The sequence below is a fragment of the Lissotriton vulgaris genome, chromosome 12, assembly GCF_964263255.1.
Source record: "Lissotriton vulgaris chromosome 12, aLisVul1.2, whole genome shotgun sequence".
NCBI classification, from domain to species: domain Eukaryota; kingdom Metazoa; phylum Chordata; class Amphibia; order Caudata; family Salamandridae; genus Lissotriton; species Lissotriton vulgaris.
In genome coordinates this window covers 661989541-662008265 of record NC_141700.1, presented here as the reverse complement: position 1 = coordinate 662008265, position 18725 = coordinate 661989541, and the positions used below count along the sequence as shown (strand labels likewise).

Here is an 18725-nt window from a genome sequence, read left to right as displayed (position 1 = left end):
GAGCTTCTTTTTAAATAAGGAAAGCCATATCTGTGATTTTTTATCAAAAGTGTGCAGTGTGCCAATCCACGCCATCCTTCCTGCCAATTTTAGGCCTGTGGTCGCCACACTGGCTTGCACCATCCTCGACAGCCCCTCCCTATCTTACGAGTTTTGTTCCCTTGTTTCATACATCTAGACTATCATTCGGAGGGTGCTACCTTTTTTGGGATTCCAATTTTAACCTGCCTAAGATTAACCACTCCAAGTACGGTTGGAGCCCTAAAGCCTTCAACAGCCTCCACAAAAGTGGCTACCACCGCTGTGATGTCCTCACCACCACCGTGGACCCAGTAGGATGAGAAGTTTGCGGTTTGACTAGGGAATCTTCAGTGTCCCTCTGCCCTACTGGTACTTCTGCAATGGCCATCTTCCACTGCAGCTGTCAGTTTGGCCCATGTAGTCCTGCCAGTCTCAAGAGGTGGTAGCGGAGGTAGGAAGAGCCCCCTTGCTGTCATGTTCTGCCTTTGCTTCACAGATCTGCCTCTGCTCTGGTGTGGCCATAAACTGGCAATTCCCATCTGTCATCACCCATCAATCTTGGGTGCTGAGAGGGCGCAAACCCTACAGCTCTTTGGTCCCACACAAATGAGGAAATGCAATAAATTACTGTGGAATCGACAGGAACAAAAACACCTTTGAAGGACCTGCTGAATGCCTGTTGCCAGAATGGGACTCCCGCTTAATAACTTCCACTTGGGGACACCCTATCAGGGAGGGCATGGAGAATCCCTTGAACCCGCCAATGTTCCCTCTAATGGGAGCAGCACATGTTCCACCATAAGTGGCTGCTTTTGGTTCCTTCAAAATGAAGGTCGCGTGGTCTCTCCACTGGGGTTTCCTGTCCAGTAGGCCCTACCTCAGGGTCCTGCCCTGTCTTAAAAGCATGCCCTAAGCTACAAGTGGTATATCTAGCAAGAATCCGGTCTACCCTACAATCCAGAGATGAACCTGGGTGCATCGTCATTATAAAACAACAGTGGTCCATCTGACAAGTATTTATTGATTTTGTTTTCGATTTACGGATTGATTGGTTCCTTATTGCATACTGTTCACCCGTAGGGTGGCAGTCTGCGCTATACAAGAATACCTACAATACAATACAATACAATTCAGATGTTCTTGTATATAAGCAGGTGCCAGTGGGATCATTGCATTTTTGATAATAATGAAAAGAAAGTGTTTCGAAGGCAGTGAATTAGTTTTGTGATGGGATGCAGACCCATTTTCTGTGCCAGCTGCATACAAGTTTGTCATGCGCTGTTATTAAATACACTGATTTGATACAGCTTGCCATTTCTGGCAACAGGCTGTGTGCACTGTGGTCACAACAACTTGACCAGTCCCATTTGTGGGACAGGTGTGCGCAGTGCATTGTGGTCACAACAACTTGACCAGTCCCATTTGTGGGACATGTGTCCGCAGTGGCCAAAGCAACTGACTCCGGAGCGCGGGGCTCGCGGTTTGATCCGCAGCAGCAGCTCAGTATCATGTGACTCTGGGCAATAGCTCACTTAATCTCCCCGATGGCCCACAGCGCCTGGATATCTTTAGGGGGTGATAAGTCGTGCTTTACCAATCTGGAATTATTATGCCAAAGCATTTCTCTCAGCTCACCCAGAAAGGCTGGTTACATAATACGAATATTCTACTGAAGGCCCGTGCAGTGAAGAGAAGAAAAAGTTATCTGTACCCAGTCATGCTTCCTATTGTAAGCATTCTAGAACGATCCTTTGTTTGAGGATGTATGTTTGGGTTTTGAGACCTACTGTGACATCATTCATCGACCGGCCCCTTTAAATCAGGTTGGTCATGTAGTGCACAGCCGGTCACGGTACACAGAGCCAGCTCGTACACACATCATTATGTTATATATTTGTGAACATGTATATACAATACCAGAGCCAACAGCTTTCTAGTTTGCTGGGCTGAAAATTTGATAGGATGTGCGGTGTGAGTTTATTCTATAATGCAAACATTTTCCTACACTACAGCGGTGCCCATCATGCAAAACAGAGAAGTGCAGGTACTCGCTTTTCGAAAGTACTTTCCTCCTCTGAGACAAGCCGGTACTCCAGATGCTCGGAGACACCTGACAGGACCTGCCCGTTTAAAGCACTGCTTTAAGGCGACTCATGTGCAGTTGAAGATATTTAAATAACAAAACCTACAGATTAATAGTGAAAATATTTGAAAATAAATTCCCAAAGCAACAATCTTGAAGAAAAAAACATAAGCCTTAAAATAAAGTGTCGAAACAACTAACTATGCAAATGGACTAATTATAAGCATCCGACATACAGATGAAACATAGGTAACCAATTTCCACAGTGAAACGTTTTGTGCATACCGCCACCTAGTGGTCAGAAAAAGAAATGCATGCATTTCATAAGAAAAAGTTACACACAAAAATAAGTATGAAATCAAACATTTCGTAATGATTTTTTTTTAAAACAAAGGCCCCTGTACAATTTTACAAAAAAAAATCCTTCATCCCCACCTGATTCGTGGAGTCAATAAACCATACGACGAAAAGCACATCTTCATGACGGATATAAACGGAACATTGTTTGCGCTTTACATAGTAAACCAAGCCCACAATCGGGATTGTAACAATATTGAAAAGTAAACATCAGCCTTAAAATAAGATGTCGAAACAAATAACTATGCAAATTAACTATTTAAAAGCATCTGGTGTATAGATGAAACATAGGTAACCAATTTTTCACGGTGAAAAGCTTTGTACATACCGCCACCTACTGGTTGCATTAGGAAATGCATGCATTTCACAAAAATAGTTGCACAAAAATAAGAATGAAATCAAACATTTCGTCATGAAACAAATATTTAAACATAGACACCTGTACAATAAAAAAGAAACCCTTCAACCCCACCTGATTCTTGATGCCAACAAAACATACAAAGAACAGAGCACCTTCATTATGTATATAAGCAGAACATTGTTTGCGCAGTACATAGTAAACCAAACCCACCAATTGGATTTTAACTTTTTTTTGTACAAAGAAAAAATCTTATACGTCAGCTTTTTGTTTGAAATCAGCCTTTCACCATAACATTTTGCTGTATTACAGTTTTTCAACATTTCATTTTCGGCATTTGTGTTTTAGGCATTTTATGTGTATCTACTGTCACTGCTTATTCACAGGGTTAGGTGATGTGTTCCACTAAATGTGGTGAAGGAAGCAACTTTATTTAAATACAATAGGACACATTTACTAAGTTTTCACGCAGTAAAGAAGCCAAAGTTAGTGTGCTGTGCTGCTCTGTGTTCAAGAGGACATACCCACGCCATAGTCACTAAGATATAGTGCGGTTTCCCTCTCTCCTTGCACTGGTGCACTTTAAGCTGTCTTGCACCACGCACATACCCCTGCACCACAGTGGAAAGGTGTGGACATGATGTCCAGCATAAGTTTTGTGCTAGGAGTGTAGCCTTCCCGTACAAAATACTACGCATTGACGAATTTCAACACCTTTCCCACTTTGTGTGTTGTAAACATGCAAATATTTCTCAAACTTCATGTCTGCCTCGAAAAGAAGGCATTCATTTTTGGCACAAAGTCCCACCTGCAGATAGGGCTTTTCATTAAAAACCATGGTGATTGCATGGGAACGCCCATACGCCAGCTGTGCAGTGCTCCTTTGTGTTACTTTAGGGATACGTTTTAATGTAAATAAGAATTTACAAAGGAAAGTTAATCTCAAAACAACACTTTCCACCAGTTTTGCATCGCTTTTGTGATGCAACCGTTAGTAAATCTGCCCAACCGTATTTTTGGACGAGTTAAAGTGTGGTCAGTTTACCATCAATAACCTGTAAACAAAAGTTACAAAAGGTGGATTGCAAATGAAAAGTGGAGAATCCTGTCACAAACTAAAATAGTCTCATTCAAAGGATTAGGCTTTTCAAGCCTGAAGTTCATTGGAAGCCAGTATCTCTCTATACAGAGATTCACATTTATATAGACAATGCAGTGTGCTGCAGAGTAGGTTACACTGCGTCTTTGTCGCCTTATATTTTAGCAGGTAAGAATGCATCTGCCCTCCTCCCTGCCTCGTAAAAGACACAAACTTAAAAATCAGATATCTGAGACAGGTGGATCTGGGCGACCCACAAAGGTGCATCAAAATGCTTGTTCCTTCGGCAGCAAAATTGGAAGCTAGCTCAGTATACTGTGTAGGAGATTAAAGCTGCGGCTCAGTCAATAATGTACCAAGGGCAATACAAAGCTAGATTTCATTGTCATCTTTTTTTCCTTGCAATCGCCTCGAGTCTGTCTTGCTTATATTTGACCAGCAAGAGGAGAATATGCAGATGGTCATGAATGCAAGGATTTCTGCCATTGAAGGCTCCTACGTGGACAAAGTCTTACAAGGAATGCAAATGTTTATCTTGCAGAAATCTCTAGCATGTGTTAAATCTTAAAAGGAAATGAAAGGTTCTCAACGAAAAAGATCCAGCGTCTTTTCACCACTACTAGGGGTTATTCACAAAAACATCTCCAGCATATTTGTGGACCTCGGAGAAAGCGGATAGCACTTCAGTAGAATGTTCCATTGATTTGGAGTAATTGTTTCTCCAACCGGCATTACATTGATGGTTATAGGACTGTGTGGACACGTCTCTAGGGTTACTACCATTTTCACACTGTCCTGATGAAGACCCATGAGCAATTGGTTTCTGGTGTCGAAACGGCAATGAATTTCACTGTTACCTCCTATTAAGCTATTCTCTTTTATAGTCTAATTCAAGCATAGGAGTTGTGTGCCTGAAGAAATGTATTGATTGTCAACAGTGTATTATCCCCTGTAAATATCCTTTGCACATCACTGTTCACCTTTGTCACAAATCACTTGCGCTGCGTCATTTTTCTTGGAGCGCCTGTATTGATATTTATGTATAGTATAGATTGTAAAGAAATCAAAGAATTGAACATACAACTGATCATGTAAGCGATATGTTTTTTTTTTTGTTTACAAGTTGCTATGGGAACATAGGCTGTAAGCTCTCTCAGAGTGAGCCATTTGTTTGTACTAGTAATGTATTGCCCAGGCTTTAAGGGTCATGGGGAGACCCCTTATTTGTTTACGTCACATCTTCAGGTGGGCTCAGAGTGAGGAAAGGCAGTTTTTTTTTTAGAAAGAGTTGTAAACTACATTTTTTCCCCAATAAAGAAAATTAAGATGACCGTGTTATTCCTGGTATAAACATTTGTTCCCCTCCCATACACCTGAAGTTCATCAACACTGTATCTCTCAACCCACAGCTATTTTAAATCTGCCCCACCCCCATTACGTGTGCACCCTATGACACATATTTCATCTTACGGGCATGAGTGTTTGGTTTGGAAATAAGTGGGAGAAACGAAGCATGAAAATGTTTCATATAACACTCAGATGCAACAAGTCCAAGGATTTCCCTCTCCATGAGGGGGCAATAGAAGGCCATCTTCTCTCCATGTTTTCAATACATTATCTTTCCATCAAATCAAAAATATGAAAAACAGTTGAGATGGATGTTGGCTCATCAGCAGCCTGCTGTCCCACGTTAACAACCTGGGCTGGAATTGCAATGCCCTGGGTGTGTCAGCTGAGGCTCGAACCTCGCTACCAAATACCCCAGACTTGCTTTACACTATGTACAAAATACAAAAAGAGTATGCAGACTCGCAGACTAGATACGGAGTAGCCTTTGACAGCACAGTGTGAGGAAAAAGACCAACGTGAAAAGATGGACACTTGTTCAGCTCAGTCATACTTCTTCGGTAAGGACAACCATGCTCTTTGTTCGGCAGCAGTATCGTTCACACAGTTTGATCAGTTCTGATATCATGAAAACGGAAGAGGCCAGGCCAGTTAAAAACAGAAGGTCTAAAAACAAGAAAAGAAAAAAACAAGCCAGTTATTACTCCTGCAAAAGAAATATTTTAATCTAAGTAACCATTCTGGAAATTTTGCTGACATTATACTGCTTTCTCATCTAGCAAAAACATATTGGTGTACAAAGATTTGGATAAATATGTTGTGCAAAGTATACATACCTATTACACTTTGTAAAGTTGCAAAGGTTGTGTAATTTGTCTAAGTTCGCCAAGGCAGGGGGGGGGGGGGGGGCATTGGTTTACCACTAAAACAACTTTTGCAAGATAATTTTCTAACAGCTTTTGTACAGGAATTTTGCGCTTAACACTGGCCTTTGCTGGATTTTTCTCCTATGAAAGTCTTCTTTAAACCTATATTTGCAATCTTTTTCTAAAAAAAATATTTGCGCAGTTCAAAGTTTGTAAACCACGTCTAAAAGCAAATTGAATCTTCAAGTGTGCGGCCATGTTGCACCTGATAGAAAAACTCCAAAGGCAGACTAGGAGGTACCTTGGCCACATGAAGGAGAAAGCTGCTGCCTTCAGGTTCTGAATTCAGAGACAGCTACAAGATTCTTTGTAATATAGAACCTCATTATCAGTGTTCCAGTAAATTGTGCAATAATTATCACACTTGATAAAATCCAACTCTGTCAAGTTAGAATTTATCGTTTGCAATAATTATCACCCAATTACAACATATGCATTTTGGTGCTTTTGTGCGAATACCAAGTTCTAAACTCTCGACGTAGAGCAATACTGACTGCAGAATGTGGACTACCAAAATATCATGGAGGAAAGTATATATGGCTAATAGTAGGATTTTGATACAATGGTCCGAGGTATAATATTGCTGAAATCACTGGCGCTTGGAACCTACTAAAGGTGACAACTAGCTCTTTGAGGACTACATATCCCACCGGGCATCAGTCTCACAGTGCGCTCAACGCGGCACACTGGGTACAATTCCAAATTATGCACGCAAATAAGAGACGTCCAAGCAACAGAGAAGAAAGCTGCCAGCCCCTGATGAGAGGCAGAACGGCCTCAAACGCTTAGGGCGAACAAAATGCTTACTAAAACATCGAGAAAATGGGGGAACTGTTGTGTGCCTCCTGAAGGCTCGAACCATTGTATCAAAACAAATAAATGGCTAATAGTAGATACCACAAATATTACAGTAAACTGGGCTGCTCTAATTGAAGGCCATGCAGGTCACTAAGCAGCGTTCAGGAAATTGTCATCAAGACATGACCTCAATCAATAATAAAAAGTAAAAAAATCTTGCCGGATTAATTGTTTGTGCATGCATCATTCTCCTTTGTTTATGTCATGGTAATAAATTCTCAATCACTTTATCCACATAAAATGTCACCATGGTTATTGTGGATCCATACCTAAAGCACCCAGGTTCTGAGTGAGGAAGATCTTCTGCAGAGGTGGGATATAGATAACCGCCATCTGGCCTAAGATGGATCCCAGCACGGAGTACAGGAACATGCGGTTTGAGAACAGGCCAATCTCAAATACACTCTTGGTCTGAAAAGTAAAGCGCAATTGTTTAGTGCATCAATAGAAGACAAGCATGAACACTGAACAACATTTAGGATTGTGAAGGAGAGAGTTAGACAAGTATCAGTCTGGAGACTTGCTTGCAGAAATGTTGACCTTAGTTCCCACATGCGTGACAAGAAGGCTTAGCGGTGGAGAGGGGTCAGTGAGTAACTGAGGGTAACTGCGTTGCAAATGTAAGAGACAAGATTTGTCTGTGCCAGATGCAGTCTAGAATTCTGTTATGGTTCTCACATGAACTTCATACAGTTACTGTGGGAAATGCTTTGTCTGGGTCCTATTTTAGCTGCCTCGTATGTTGCACGTAAAAAAAAGAATATTATAATCAACTGTAGGGAGGCTTGGAGTCATCCCTCGTCATACATTAGCGTGCTCAAGTGTCATTCACATATTGCTTCCACCTACCACAGCATAGGGCAGTGTGTCAGCTCACTTCAGCTATGGGCTGTCTTTCAGAGCGATTGACCGCAAAAGGTTTGCCTGAATACCTGCACATCTACCTAAAAAGAGATGCTCCTCAGTGTCAGAGCTGTAAGATTAGTACTTTAACAATACTTTTTTCTTTCCATATTTATCAAGTTTTAGTTTTTAGTCATGGTTATGAGATTAAACTATGCGTTAAGGTTCCAGTAATTGAATGACGACAGTAATTTTTCTTTTCGCCAATAAGAATTGTATGTTCTTATGCACTGTTGGGACTGAAAAGTCCTCTATATGGTGATGGACGTGCACCCTGCCCTAAGTGCCCCAGCTCTACTAATGTCCGCATCCCTAATACGGATTTTTGTTGCTAAAGGTATCACAGATCATGCGTGTGCTATGACTTACGCATGTCTCACAGCTTGCTGTTTTGTTTGACTGAGAGGGGTGCCTAAAGTGCTACCATCATAGTGTTGGAAGGCTAATGCCGTCACCAGGAGTCCGGAGGTGGCACCATACCATCTAGTGATCAGACGGTGGGAACAGGACCTTTTTACCCTGTGTCAGTGGAGGCAGGCCTACATTCTCACTCAGTTAACGTTCACTGCTGTGTGCTTAACTCACCCTTGGCCTACATCAGTTTAGTGTGTAAGTGATGTACAACACATGAGTAGTGTCTATGTGCTAGGTTTACACGTGCCGGCGAAGTGGTTTAGACAAAATATTGATTTAAAAATACCAGGAGGCAGAAATATGTGAAATCAAATATTGGGACACACAAATATCATGATGCACAAATATCACTGACAAGAATAGTGTTTTGTGAGGTAAGTTTTGTAATATTGTTTTCTCAATATAGTTAAAAATTAAATTTTCTAATTATTTGAATGTGCTTTAGTTGATATTATTTTATGTGTTAAAGTTTGTACAAATGTTATTGTTTTGAAAAAATAACTTGTAATTTTCAGTGATATCGAATTTTTTAATTAATTCGTAATAGTAATTTAAAGATTAGCGGATTGTTGGGTTTGTAGTAACAGTAACAGTGGGAAGTTAATTAGGCAATCATTTATGTAATATGGATTTATTTTTGTTACCGGTTATTTGTAGGCTATTAGGTGTGTAGAGGTACAGGGTGGGGAGATAATTTAATAGTAAATTACAATTAATAATTGTTACTAATTTAGTTGATTTTTAATATGTAATTTATACAATACTTGTTTATTTTACTTAGATTTTAGAAGTGGGATGCTAGGTTTGTAAGGTGGGAAGTTAATGAAGTAATACATTTTTTTAAAGATATTTTTATTTTGCATCACAAACAAGTAAAAACACCATACAGGGCACCAATTGAGCTACCGTGATAAAGAAAGAACAGGAACATCAGGGACCTCAACCCGCCTCCCGCCTTCCTCCTCCCAGACATCAATTAGCTGTTGCTTTCTTAGAAAGGAGAAAAATAGAAGAGTCAATTGCGGTATTCAATACCTAGGTCTCTCCAATAATCTCACCACAACACTTATGTTGACTCCTGACTCAGTACCACTCCAGTCCCCTTTAATTTCCAGCGAGTTTTACTTGATTCATCTCCCTCACACCTTATAAAACTTTCGGGGCAGCCCCTACTAGCATATGTGACCTTTTTCCACCGCCATATATGTGTCCATGCCCTGTCTCTATTCCAGTATCATTAGGCTTTTACTCTCCACCAGTGTCGGGCAATATCCGCTTTGCTACCATCAGGCCTAGTCTACAAAAAGAAGCTTGGCCCATGGGAGCTCTACATTGTTTGTGACCCCCAGGAGAATGAACCTCTGCTCCCTCTGAATCTTTTCTTCAAGGATAGCATGGAGTTCCTGGACAATTGCCCCCTCAGTAGTCATGAATCAGTGAGCACCCCCAGAGTGTGTGGAAGAATCATCTGTCTTCTTCATTACATCGTAAGCAATTTGGGGCCATCACCCACCCCATACTATGTAAGAAAGAAGACACATGATTCTTCCACATGCTTGGGGGGTACTCACTGATTCATGACTATCGGGGGGGGGGGGGCAATTGTCCAGGAAGTCTCACCTTCCCCAATCTCCCCTCCAAAGTCTCCCAGGGCAACTGAATCGCCAGGAGAAAAGCAACATTGTTTGGCGGCTCTTTCTCCATATATGGGGGCCACCACATGGGTGTAGTGGTCAATTTTTCCCTGGTGAGGGGGCTTAGTAACTTTGTCTTCCCTGGGGCCTATATGTCCCCCTGGTCCCACACCACTTGCGGGATACCTGTGTTTGTGCTTTAAGAACTCTTGCAAGTAGTGGAAGACCGGAGGTTCACCTCTGTCCATTCTCCCTGTATTTAGTTTTCCCAGGGACTTGCTGCCACCCCTTGTAGAGTTTAGAGCACATTTGTCTTGCAGTAGAAGTGGACAGTCTGCTTGGGTGCTCCCCCAATGGCTCCCGCTGTGTCCCAGATATTTGGATGACCTTCGGCCTGCTTGTGGCTCTACTCATTCAATTGGGGATCCTAGGTAAGTTTGTGAGGGCAGCCTCCGGCGGCATTAACTACCCGCCCCTCCCCCGGTAGTCCGATCCAGTTGCAGGCAGGTAGATGTGGGCCCAAAAGGAAATCATCTCCCCTTCCTTAGTGAAGCCAGCTGCAATTTCTATGCTGGTGTTGCGTCCTTTATATGTCTCTGGGGTGCACCAGCAAAGCAGGGGGGCAAGGGGAAGTGGAGGGCCAGGTTTGGGGCAGAAGTGGCACTCGCGTCACCAGGTGCAGGGAAAGTGCAGGGTATCCCCCCCCTTTGGGGCCCATACTTGGTGGGCTTCTTGCTTTTAGGCATCTCCCGGTGTAGTGAGCGCCTGTGCCACCAGTGTGCTCTTCTCATGTGGTGAGATCTCACCAGTGATGCGGGCATCAGCTCCTCTCACTGGCCCTAACCACGTTCATTGGAACTCCGAGCCCGTACACCGCTGGGCCTGGAGCATGTAGGAAGGAGGGACCCTCGGCCTCCAACCAGCACCTCTTGGTAAACTGAGTGTGCACCAGTTCCCAGGTACTGCCGGGGATTTTATTTGGCTTCTTTCTGCCTCGTAGACATGGCAGCACTCAAGGCTAGTGGATCCAACCTGGGACACACTTAGTGGAAGCGGCTATGGCACCTTCATCCAAGGCATCCAGCACCCCCATCTTTCCCTGTGGGCCCCCGCTGTCAGGGAGTGTCTTGTGTGTATTTCAGTGTGGCAGCATGTTGAATGGCGAAGATATTAGAGGTTTCGTTTACGGGCCTGATGCAGAGCTCACTCAAGGAACGTCCGACATGGCTGCCATCTTGCCGAAGTATGTAATAATGAATAGTTTATTAATTGTTAATTAGTTCAATTGATTTAATTAAGTAAAATAATGAAAACTGATTTATTTTACCTATAATTTAGTGGAGGGATGATAGGTTAGTAGGGGTACAGAGTGGGAAGTTAAGTAATAAATACCTATTAATTATTATTTGTGAATTATTGAATTGAAATTTAAATATATAAATTGTGGAATACTTATTTTTTTCATGTTATTTTAGTTGCTGGATGCTACGTTTGTAGGGGTCTAAGGTAGGTAGTTAATTATTAATTATTAATTATTTCTTTTAAATATTTAAGTTATGGAATAGTTATTTTTGTGTGTTATATTTTAGGTGTGGACTGCAAGGTTTTCAGGGGTACAGGGTGGGAAGTTAATGAATTGATAATAGAATGCTAATAATTAATATTTTTTATTGGATAGTAATTATGAAAACTGATTAATACGTTAGTGTTTTTAATACATATACACATTATTTATTAAGAGTTTAATATTTTTCCTACATTCATGAGGTTACTAACTTATGTTATGTGTTTGAGGTGAAGTATTTTCCCTAGTCTTGCCTAGACTGCAGGAGGAATGGTAAAAGTAACCTCTTTGCAAGGCAACACTTTCCCTACTGTTGCACTATTTGGAGTGGTAATAGTAAATTTAACCCCTCTGAAATTAAATGCCGTCCCTACTGTTGCAGAGACTGGAGTGAGATGGACTTTAAAGTGGTAACATTTACAACACTTTCCCTACTGTTGCACTGTTTGGAGTGGGAATTGTAAATTTCACCCCTCCGAAGTCCAAAGCTTTCCTTACTGTTGCACGGACTGGAGTGGAAATCGTAAATCTAATCTCTCTGAAGTTCAACACTTTCCCTATTAATGTGGACACTGAATTAGGAATAGTAAATCTAACCCACTCCGAAGTCCAACACTTTCCCTACGGTTGCATAAACTAAAGTGGAAGAAGTATATTTAATATTCTTATACTCCAATAGTTGTATTGGTGAAATAGATTTTGTAGTATTTCTATATTTTTTATATTATATATTTTTTATTTTTAAATTCATTTTAATGTTTGTAGTAATTTTAGTAAATAGAGGGAGGGGGGGTGAGGTCCATGAGACCGCCTAAAGAAACACAAGAACCCTGACTTCAAGGGACTGTGTAATTCTTTGTGAATGTCATATTTTTCCTTTGGTATTAGCAGTAGAAATAAAAAGTGTCTCTTTTTTCATAGAAGGGGGTATTTGTTCGAGATGCGACCTGTGCTCACTCTCTGTATCCACTATCCATCATTCCTCCCAACCACTCCCCCTCAATGCCCTCCCAGGGGACCTTGGACTGCTTGACCACGCTAGTACTGGGAGTCGAGTGCTGAAGGTGTGTTTGGCCTAGTTGCTCAGGATCCATAGTAGTTTGGGTCCCGGGCCATCAGGAGTACAATGCCTTAACCTCCACGTTTGGGCCCAGTAACATTGTCACATCCTGCAAGGGGTCCAAAATGCATTAAAACAAAAAAATTTTTTTTATTTGTTCCAAGTACGCCTACCTGCTACGTAGCACCCGTACTGTTCAATATATGCTATGTTTTTTGTTTAATTAAACATTTTTATTGCAAGCACATGCCCACGTTTTGGTGGCAGCATATTTCTTTTTTATTTTTGTTTCATATGCTTCAAACACATTTTAAAAAAAAACATTTTAATTAACTTTTGTGCCAGCTTGCAAAACCTTTGCCAATGCTAGTTTAAGTCTTGAAACTTTCCTTGTGGCAGTATTTTACAATTTCTGTAGGTTGCCATCTCTGAATTCAGGATGTGTTATGTTCATTCTACGGGGCATTTTTCAGGGTGCTGCATCCTCCCGTATAGAGCTCTAAGGTCAGAAGGGAGACTTATCAGTTGTAGATGGGAGAAAGATTTTTATGCACAGAAGCTGTGGAGCTTACTAAGTGGCTCAGGGAAGGGGCAAGGGTAACTAGGGACTATTAAAGACTGAGCAAGAAGATCACTGATGATAACACCTTTCACTCGAGTCTTCGTCTTTCAAGTGTCGGGGGGGGGCTGGGGGAGTTTGACTTGTAGAAGGCAGAACATTAAAAAAAGGTGTCCACAACTCAGTAGAGACTGAGGTCCGTGACACAGGCAATGAGGGTGTAGAAGATTCAATTTCAAAATACTTTAGACTCGTGCTTTTCTATGTTAAAGCACAATTATGTTGTCAGTGTGTATCAGATACTAATACTATAGAAATACACTATGAAATTAATACACATAGGATAAACACCTTCTGTAACCCATCATAAAAAATGACACATTTAGAAAGAGAATCACAGGTAGTCAGTGGGGTAGGCATACAGCCATTATTCAATGGACAATGCTACTGGTATATGCTTAGAAAAGACTAATGTAAGTTTGTGTCTTACCAGAGAACGACACGATAAGGCGTTGAACATGTCAAAGAAAACAAAACAAGTGAACGTCATTGTTGTGGTCCGTGGTGTAACTTTGCCATCAGGAATCTGGAATGTAAATAGGAAGGAAGTCATTGAACAAGGAAGTATATTGATAAGCGCAATCCTCCTTCTGATCTGCTATTTGCATAATTTGAGCCCTATTGATTAAGGTAATTATACCTTTAAGCAAGTTTACACTTTTGTGTCAGTTTACTACTTTTCGGTATTCACAAACTTCACTTTTGTGTTAACTTGCATTTTTTGTAGTAACATACATAAGTAAATTCACATGTAACTTACACTTCTTTAGTAACTCACACTTTTGGAGTACATCCAACACTACTCATGGCCAACCACTAGTACAGCAACACCCTTGCACAGAGATTAATGGGGGTAGGGACTTAAAACCAAAACCCCATAGAAAAATACCTTCAAAATAGTTGAAAATATAAACTAGTGTTAAAAATATATAAGAACTGTAAATATGTATAATTCCATTCGAAAATTTTTAATAACCAATGTTTAATCTGAAACTGAATGTAACGTTAAATTTTAATAAAAAATAAATATTTTATTTGAATAAATTCTGCACCTCATTTTTTGTAAATCAGTAATGCACATTAAAAACATTTTTCTTTACCAGGTGGCAATTTATATTTTAATTTTAACTTTGCAGAAATAAATTTATTTTTAATATTTTTCAATAAATTTAGCGTATGAAAACTCTGGGCAGGAATGGTAAAGTATTGGGAACATTGAAAAATATATTTAACTTGAAAATAAATACTTTTAGGTTAAATATTAATGTAGATTCATGTTATGTATTTACATTAAATGCAGAATGAAATAGAAAAAAATTATACAGTGCTATTAAATTGGTTTTTATTCAAAACTTTAACTGATGGAGACTGTGAGAAGGTGAACTCGGGAGCAGTTTTATTGGCCCGGCATATATCAGCACGTGAAAAAGTACTGTAGGGAATGCCAGATATGCCAAAGAAATAACAGGTATCATCCTCCCCGAGCACTTCAACCGCTTCCCATCATAGGTGAGCCATTCAGTCAAATAAGCATGGACATAATAGGTCCTTTGTTACCTTCCCGAAGTAGGTGTCATTATGTTCTTGTTATGGTTGATTATGCCACCCGCTTTCTGGAAGCTATACCCTTGGGACTACCAAATGCATCTAATATAGCCAAGGCCATGATTAGCGTTTTCTCACGGGTGGGATTCCCAAAGTAGATTTTAACAGATCAGGGGACTCCTTTTGTATCCAGACTAATGAAGCAGGTTTGTGTGCAGCTAGGGGTTAAACAGATAAGGACCGCAGCATACCATCCCCAGACCGATGGGTTAGTCTAGCGATACAATGCCACCCTCAAAGCCACCCTCAAGAAGCTTCTAGCCCTAGAATCTAGGAAATGGGAAGACATATTACCCTTGGCATTATTTGCCATCAGATGCAAAGAACAAAAAAGTACAGGGTATTCTCCTTTCGAGTTACTATACGTTTCTAGATATGGCACAAGAGAAATGGGAATCGGAACTAAATGATTTAAAACCTCTGGTAGAGTATGTTTCTAATCTACGTACCCACCTGGGACAAATCAGGGCTATAGTTAGGAACAACCTGGAGGAAGCACCGATGGCAAAAAAGGGGCAATACGATAAAGGGGCCAAAGCAAGATCCTTCGATGTAGGTGACTTGGTGTTACTAATGTTGGCATCATCAGATCATAAGTTGCTAGGACAGTGGCAGGGTCCTTCTACTATAGTCGAGAAGGTAACTCCTGTGACCTACCATGTCGAGACAGTCCCAGCCAGACATTCCTCCCAAGTATATCATGTCAATCTGTTGAAGAAATGGGAAGGCCCCTTGCCGGCGCTTGTAAGTGTTCCGGAAACACAGATTCTCTTATTCCCCCAGTGTATCGACCCAGATCTTCCTTCAGAATTGCGATGTAATCTATCAGCAATTCTCAATCCCCTTTAGGATATGTTCTCCACTTCTCCAGGTAGAACCACACTCTTTGAGCATACCATAAAAACGCCCCCTGGGAAAAGTACAAAAGATGTTAGAGATGTATATAATCGAACCCTCTGTAAGTGGGTGGAACTCACCCATTGTCCTTGTACCGAAGCCTGATGGCTCGGTACGCCTCTGTATTGACTTTAGGGAAGTCAATAAAATCTCAGAGTTCGACACATACCCCCCTTCCTAGAGTGGATAAGATGGTCAAAAGAATAGGCCGGGACAAATATATCAGTACCCTGGATTTGTGTAAAGGGTTTCGGCAGATTCCCTTAAGAGAACAAGATAGGGAGAAGACAGCATTTTCAACTCCGGAAGGGTTATATCAGTTAAAGGTGTTACCCTCCGGATTACACGGGGCCCCAGACACGTTTCAGAGAGCCATGAATGCGATATTACGACCCCATGAGAGATACGCAGGGGCATATATCGATGACATTATCATCTATAGCGATACCTGGGAACAACATATATTACATCTCTCCCAGGTAATACAGACCTTAGGACGACATGGTCTCATAATAAACCCGGCCAAAAGCCACCTAGCAGCCCAGGCTGTTCGTTATCTTGGATATTTGTTAGCGGAAGGTGTTATAAGACCCCCAAAACAGTAAACTTTCTGCTATCTCCCAAATACCCCTACCACGGTCAAAGAAAGACCTCAGTGCTTTCCTGGGTGTACTCGGTTACTACCGACGCTTTATTCCCAGGTTCTCACAACTAGCAGCTCCTCTCACCAATTTACTCCAGAAGAACGTTAAAACGGAAGAGATATTGAGACATCCCCCTCCTGACATAGTCCATGCTTTTGAGTCCCTCAAAACATCTCTTACATCTGATACTGTACTAGTCAGTCCTGACTATTCTCTTCCCTTCATCTTTCAGACAGATGCATCAGATCAAGGACTAGGGGCGGTATTGTTGCAGACAACCGAACAGGGAGAAAAAACCTATACTATATATATCAGCAGCCGTAAGCTGTTTCCAAGAGAAAAGAATTACTACACCATAGAAAAAGAAGCCTAGCCATTAAGTGGGCAATAGAGACTTTGCGTTATTACCTGGAAAGTCGTAAATTTACGTTATACACCGATTACGCCACCCTAGATTGGCTAGCAAGGAATAGGGGCAACAATGAAAGAGTTCTTACATGGTTTCTATCTTTACAACCATACCTGTTCCAAACCAGACATCGGAAGGGAATCGAACAAGGAAATGTGGACTATCTGTCTAGGTTTAGGTCCCTTCGCCTGCCACTCCTGCAAGTTCGCCTGCATCAAGACCCACACCAAATCCTCGCCCTCCAAACACAGCTCCGACTCGAACCACCTGAAGTGCATCCTGCTGAACACCCGCTCGGTCCACAGACACGCCACTGAACTCTGGGACCTACTCGACACTACATCGCCGGACGTCACCTTCCTTACAGAAACCTGGATGAACGCATCATCATCACCCGACATCGCCATAGCCATTCCGGACGCTTACAAGATCATCCGAAAAGACTGCACCAACCAAACAGGAGGAGGCATCGCCATCGTCCATAAGAACACCATCAGAATCACGACCAGCTCCGACGATAACCTCGCTACCGCCGAACACCTTCACTTCCAGATCCACACCGACCCCAGAACCACACTTAGAGGCACCCTCATCTACAGACCACCAGGAACCCGTAAACAATTCAGCGAAGACATCACTGACTTCATCAGCCCACATGCCTCGCCTCTGAGAACTACATTCTACTAGGAGACCTCAACTTCCACCTGGAAAACAAAAACGACAGCAATACCACCACCCTTCTGGACAACCTGGCCAATCTCGGACTCAAACAACTTGTTGACTCCCCCACCCATGTAGCCGGACTTACGCTCGACCCAATCTTCACCTCCAGCAAACACATTTCCTTCGATCGCACCACAGCTTTCCATTGGACGGACCACAGTTGTGTTCACTTCAGCTACAAAACCACCTCGACCCACAACCCACCACAACCTATTCCTCGAAGAAACTGGAACAAAATCACCACCGACCAACTCCTCACATCGCCCAACCAAAACCCTCCCACCCCCTCATTGGACCCAAACCAAGCTGCCACCAAACTCAAACAATGGATCACTCACAGCGCTGACGAATTAGCACCCTTGAAAAACCACCAGATCAAATCAGGTAACAAAAAGGCCCCCTGGTTCAACGATGACCTTAAGAAATCCAAGAAGCTATGTCGTACTCTAGAGAAAACATGGAGAAAAAATCCAACCACCGACAACATGACCACCTTCAAAGCAGCCACCTGCAAACACCACCAACTGATTCGATCCACCAAGAAATCAGCATTCAAGGATCGACTCTACAACAACGCCCATAACAGCAAGGAACTCTTCAACATCGTCAAAGAATTCACCAACCCTACCGCAGCCTCAAACGACATTACTCCCTCCCAAGACCTCTGCGATTAGTTATCCTCCTTCTTCTACAACAAAATTGCCGACATACATAACAGCTTCGGGAACATTTCCAACAAACAAATCTCCCCCCCCCCACCCCCCGAACCTACACCGCCCGCTAACAACCTCAGCGCCTGGAACCCAATCACCACTGAAGACACCATCCGCCTAATGAACTCCATCCATTCTGGCTCGCCAACTGACCCATGTCCCCACCACATCTTCAACAAGGCAGACTCCATCATCGCACCTCACCTCCGTGATGTCATCAACTGCTCCTTCAACTCTGCTACCTTCCCAGAAAGCTGGAAACACGCCGAACTCAGCACCCTCCTGAAGAAACCCACAGACGACCCCTCTGAACTTAATAACTACCGCCCCATATCCCTCCTCCCATTCCCTGCCAAAGTCATTGAGAAAGCCGTCAATAGCCAGCTCGCCACCTTCCTTGAATCCAACAACTCCCTCGATCCCTCTCAGTCCGGATTTCGAGCCAAACACAGCACTGAAACCGCCCTCATTGCAGCGACAGACGACACCCG

General features: G+C 42.2%; 1 protein-coding gene across 2 annotated transcripts in view; it reads right to left on the bottom strand.

The window, feature by feature from the left end:
• Window positions 1-4800: 4800 nt before the first annotated feature.
• The window catches only part of ATP2C2 (ATPase secretory pathway Ca2+ transporting 2), a 319746-nt gene continuing 305821 nt past the window's right edge, over window positions 4801-18725 (bottom strand). For both annotated transcript variants that reach the window (XM_086945837.1, XM_086945838.1), the window contains exons 25-27: window positions 13674-13769; window positions 7319-7460; window positions 4801-5931 (exon numbers count right to left, since the gene is read on the bottom strand). In XM_086945837.1, coding sequence (XP_086801963.1) covers window positions 5813-5931; window positions 7319-7460; window positions 13674-13769 — 357 coding nt within the window. In that variant the 3' untranslated portion in view covers window positions 4801-5812. The remainder of the gene's footprint in view (window positions 5932-7318; window positions 7461-13673; window positions 13770-18725) is intronic.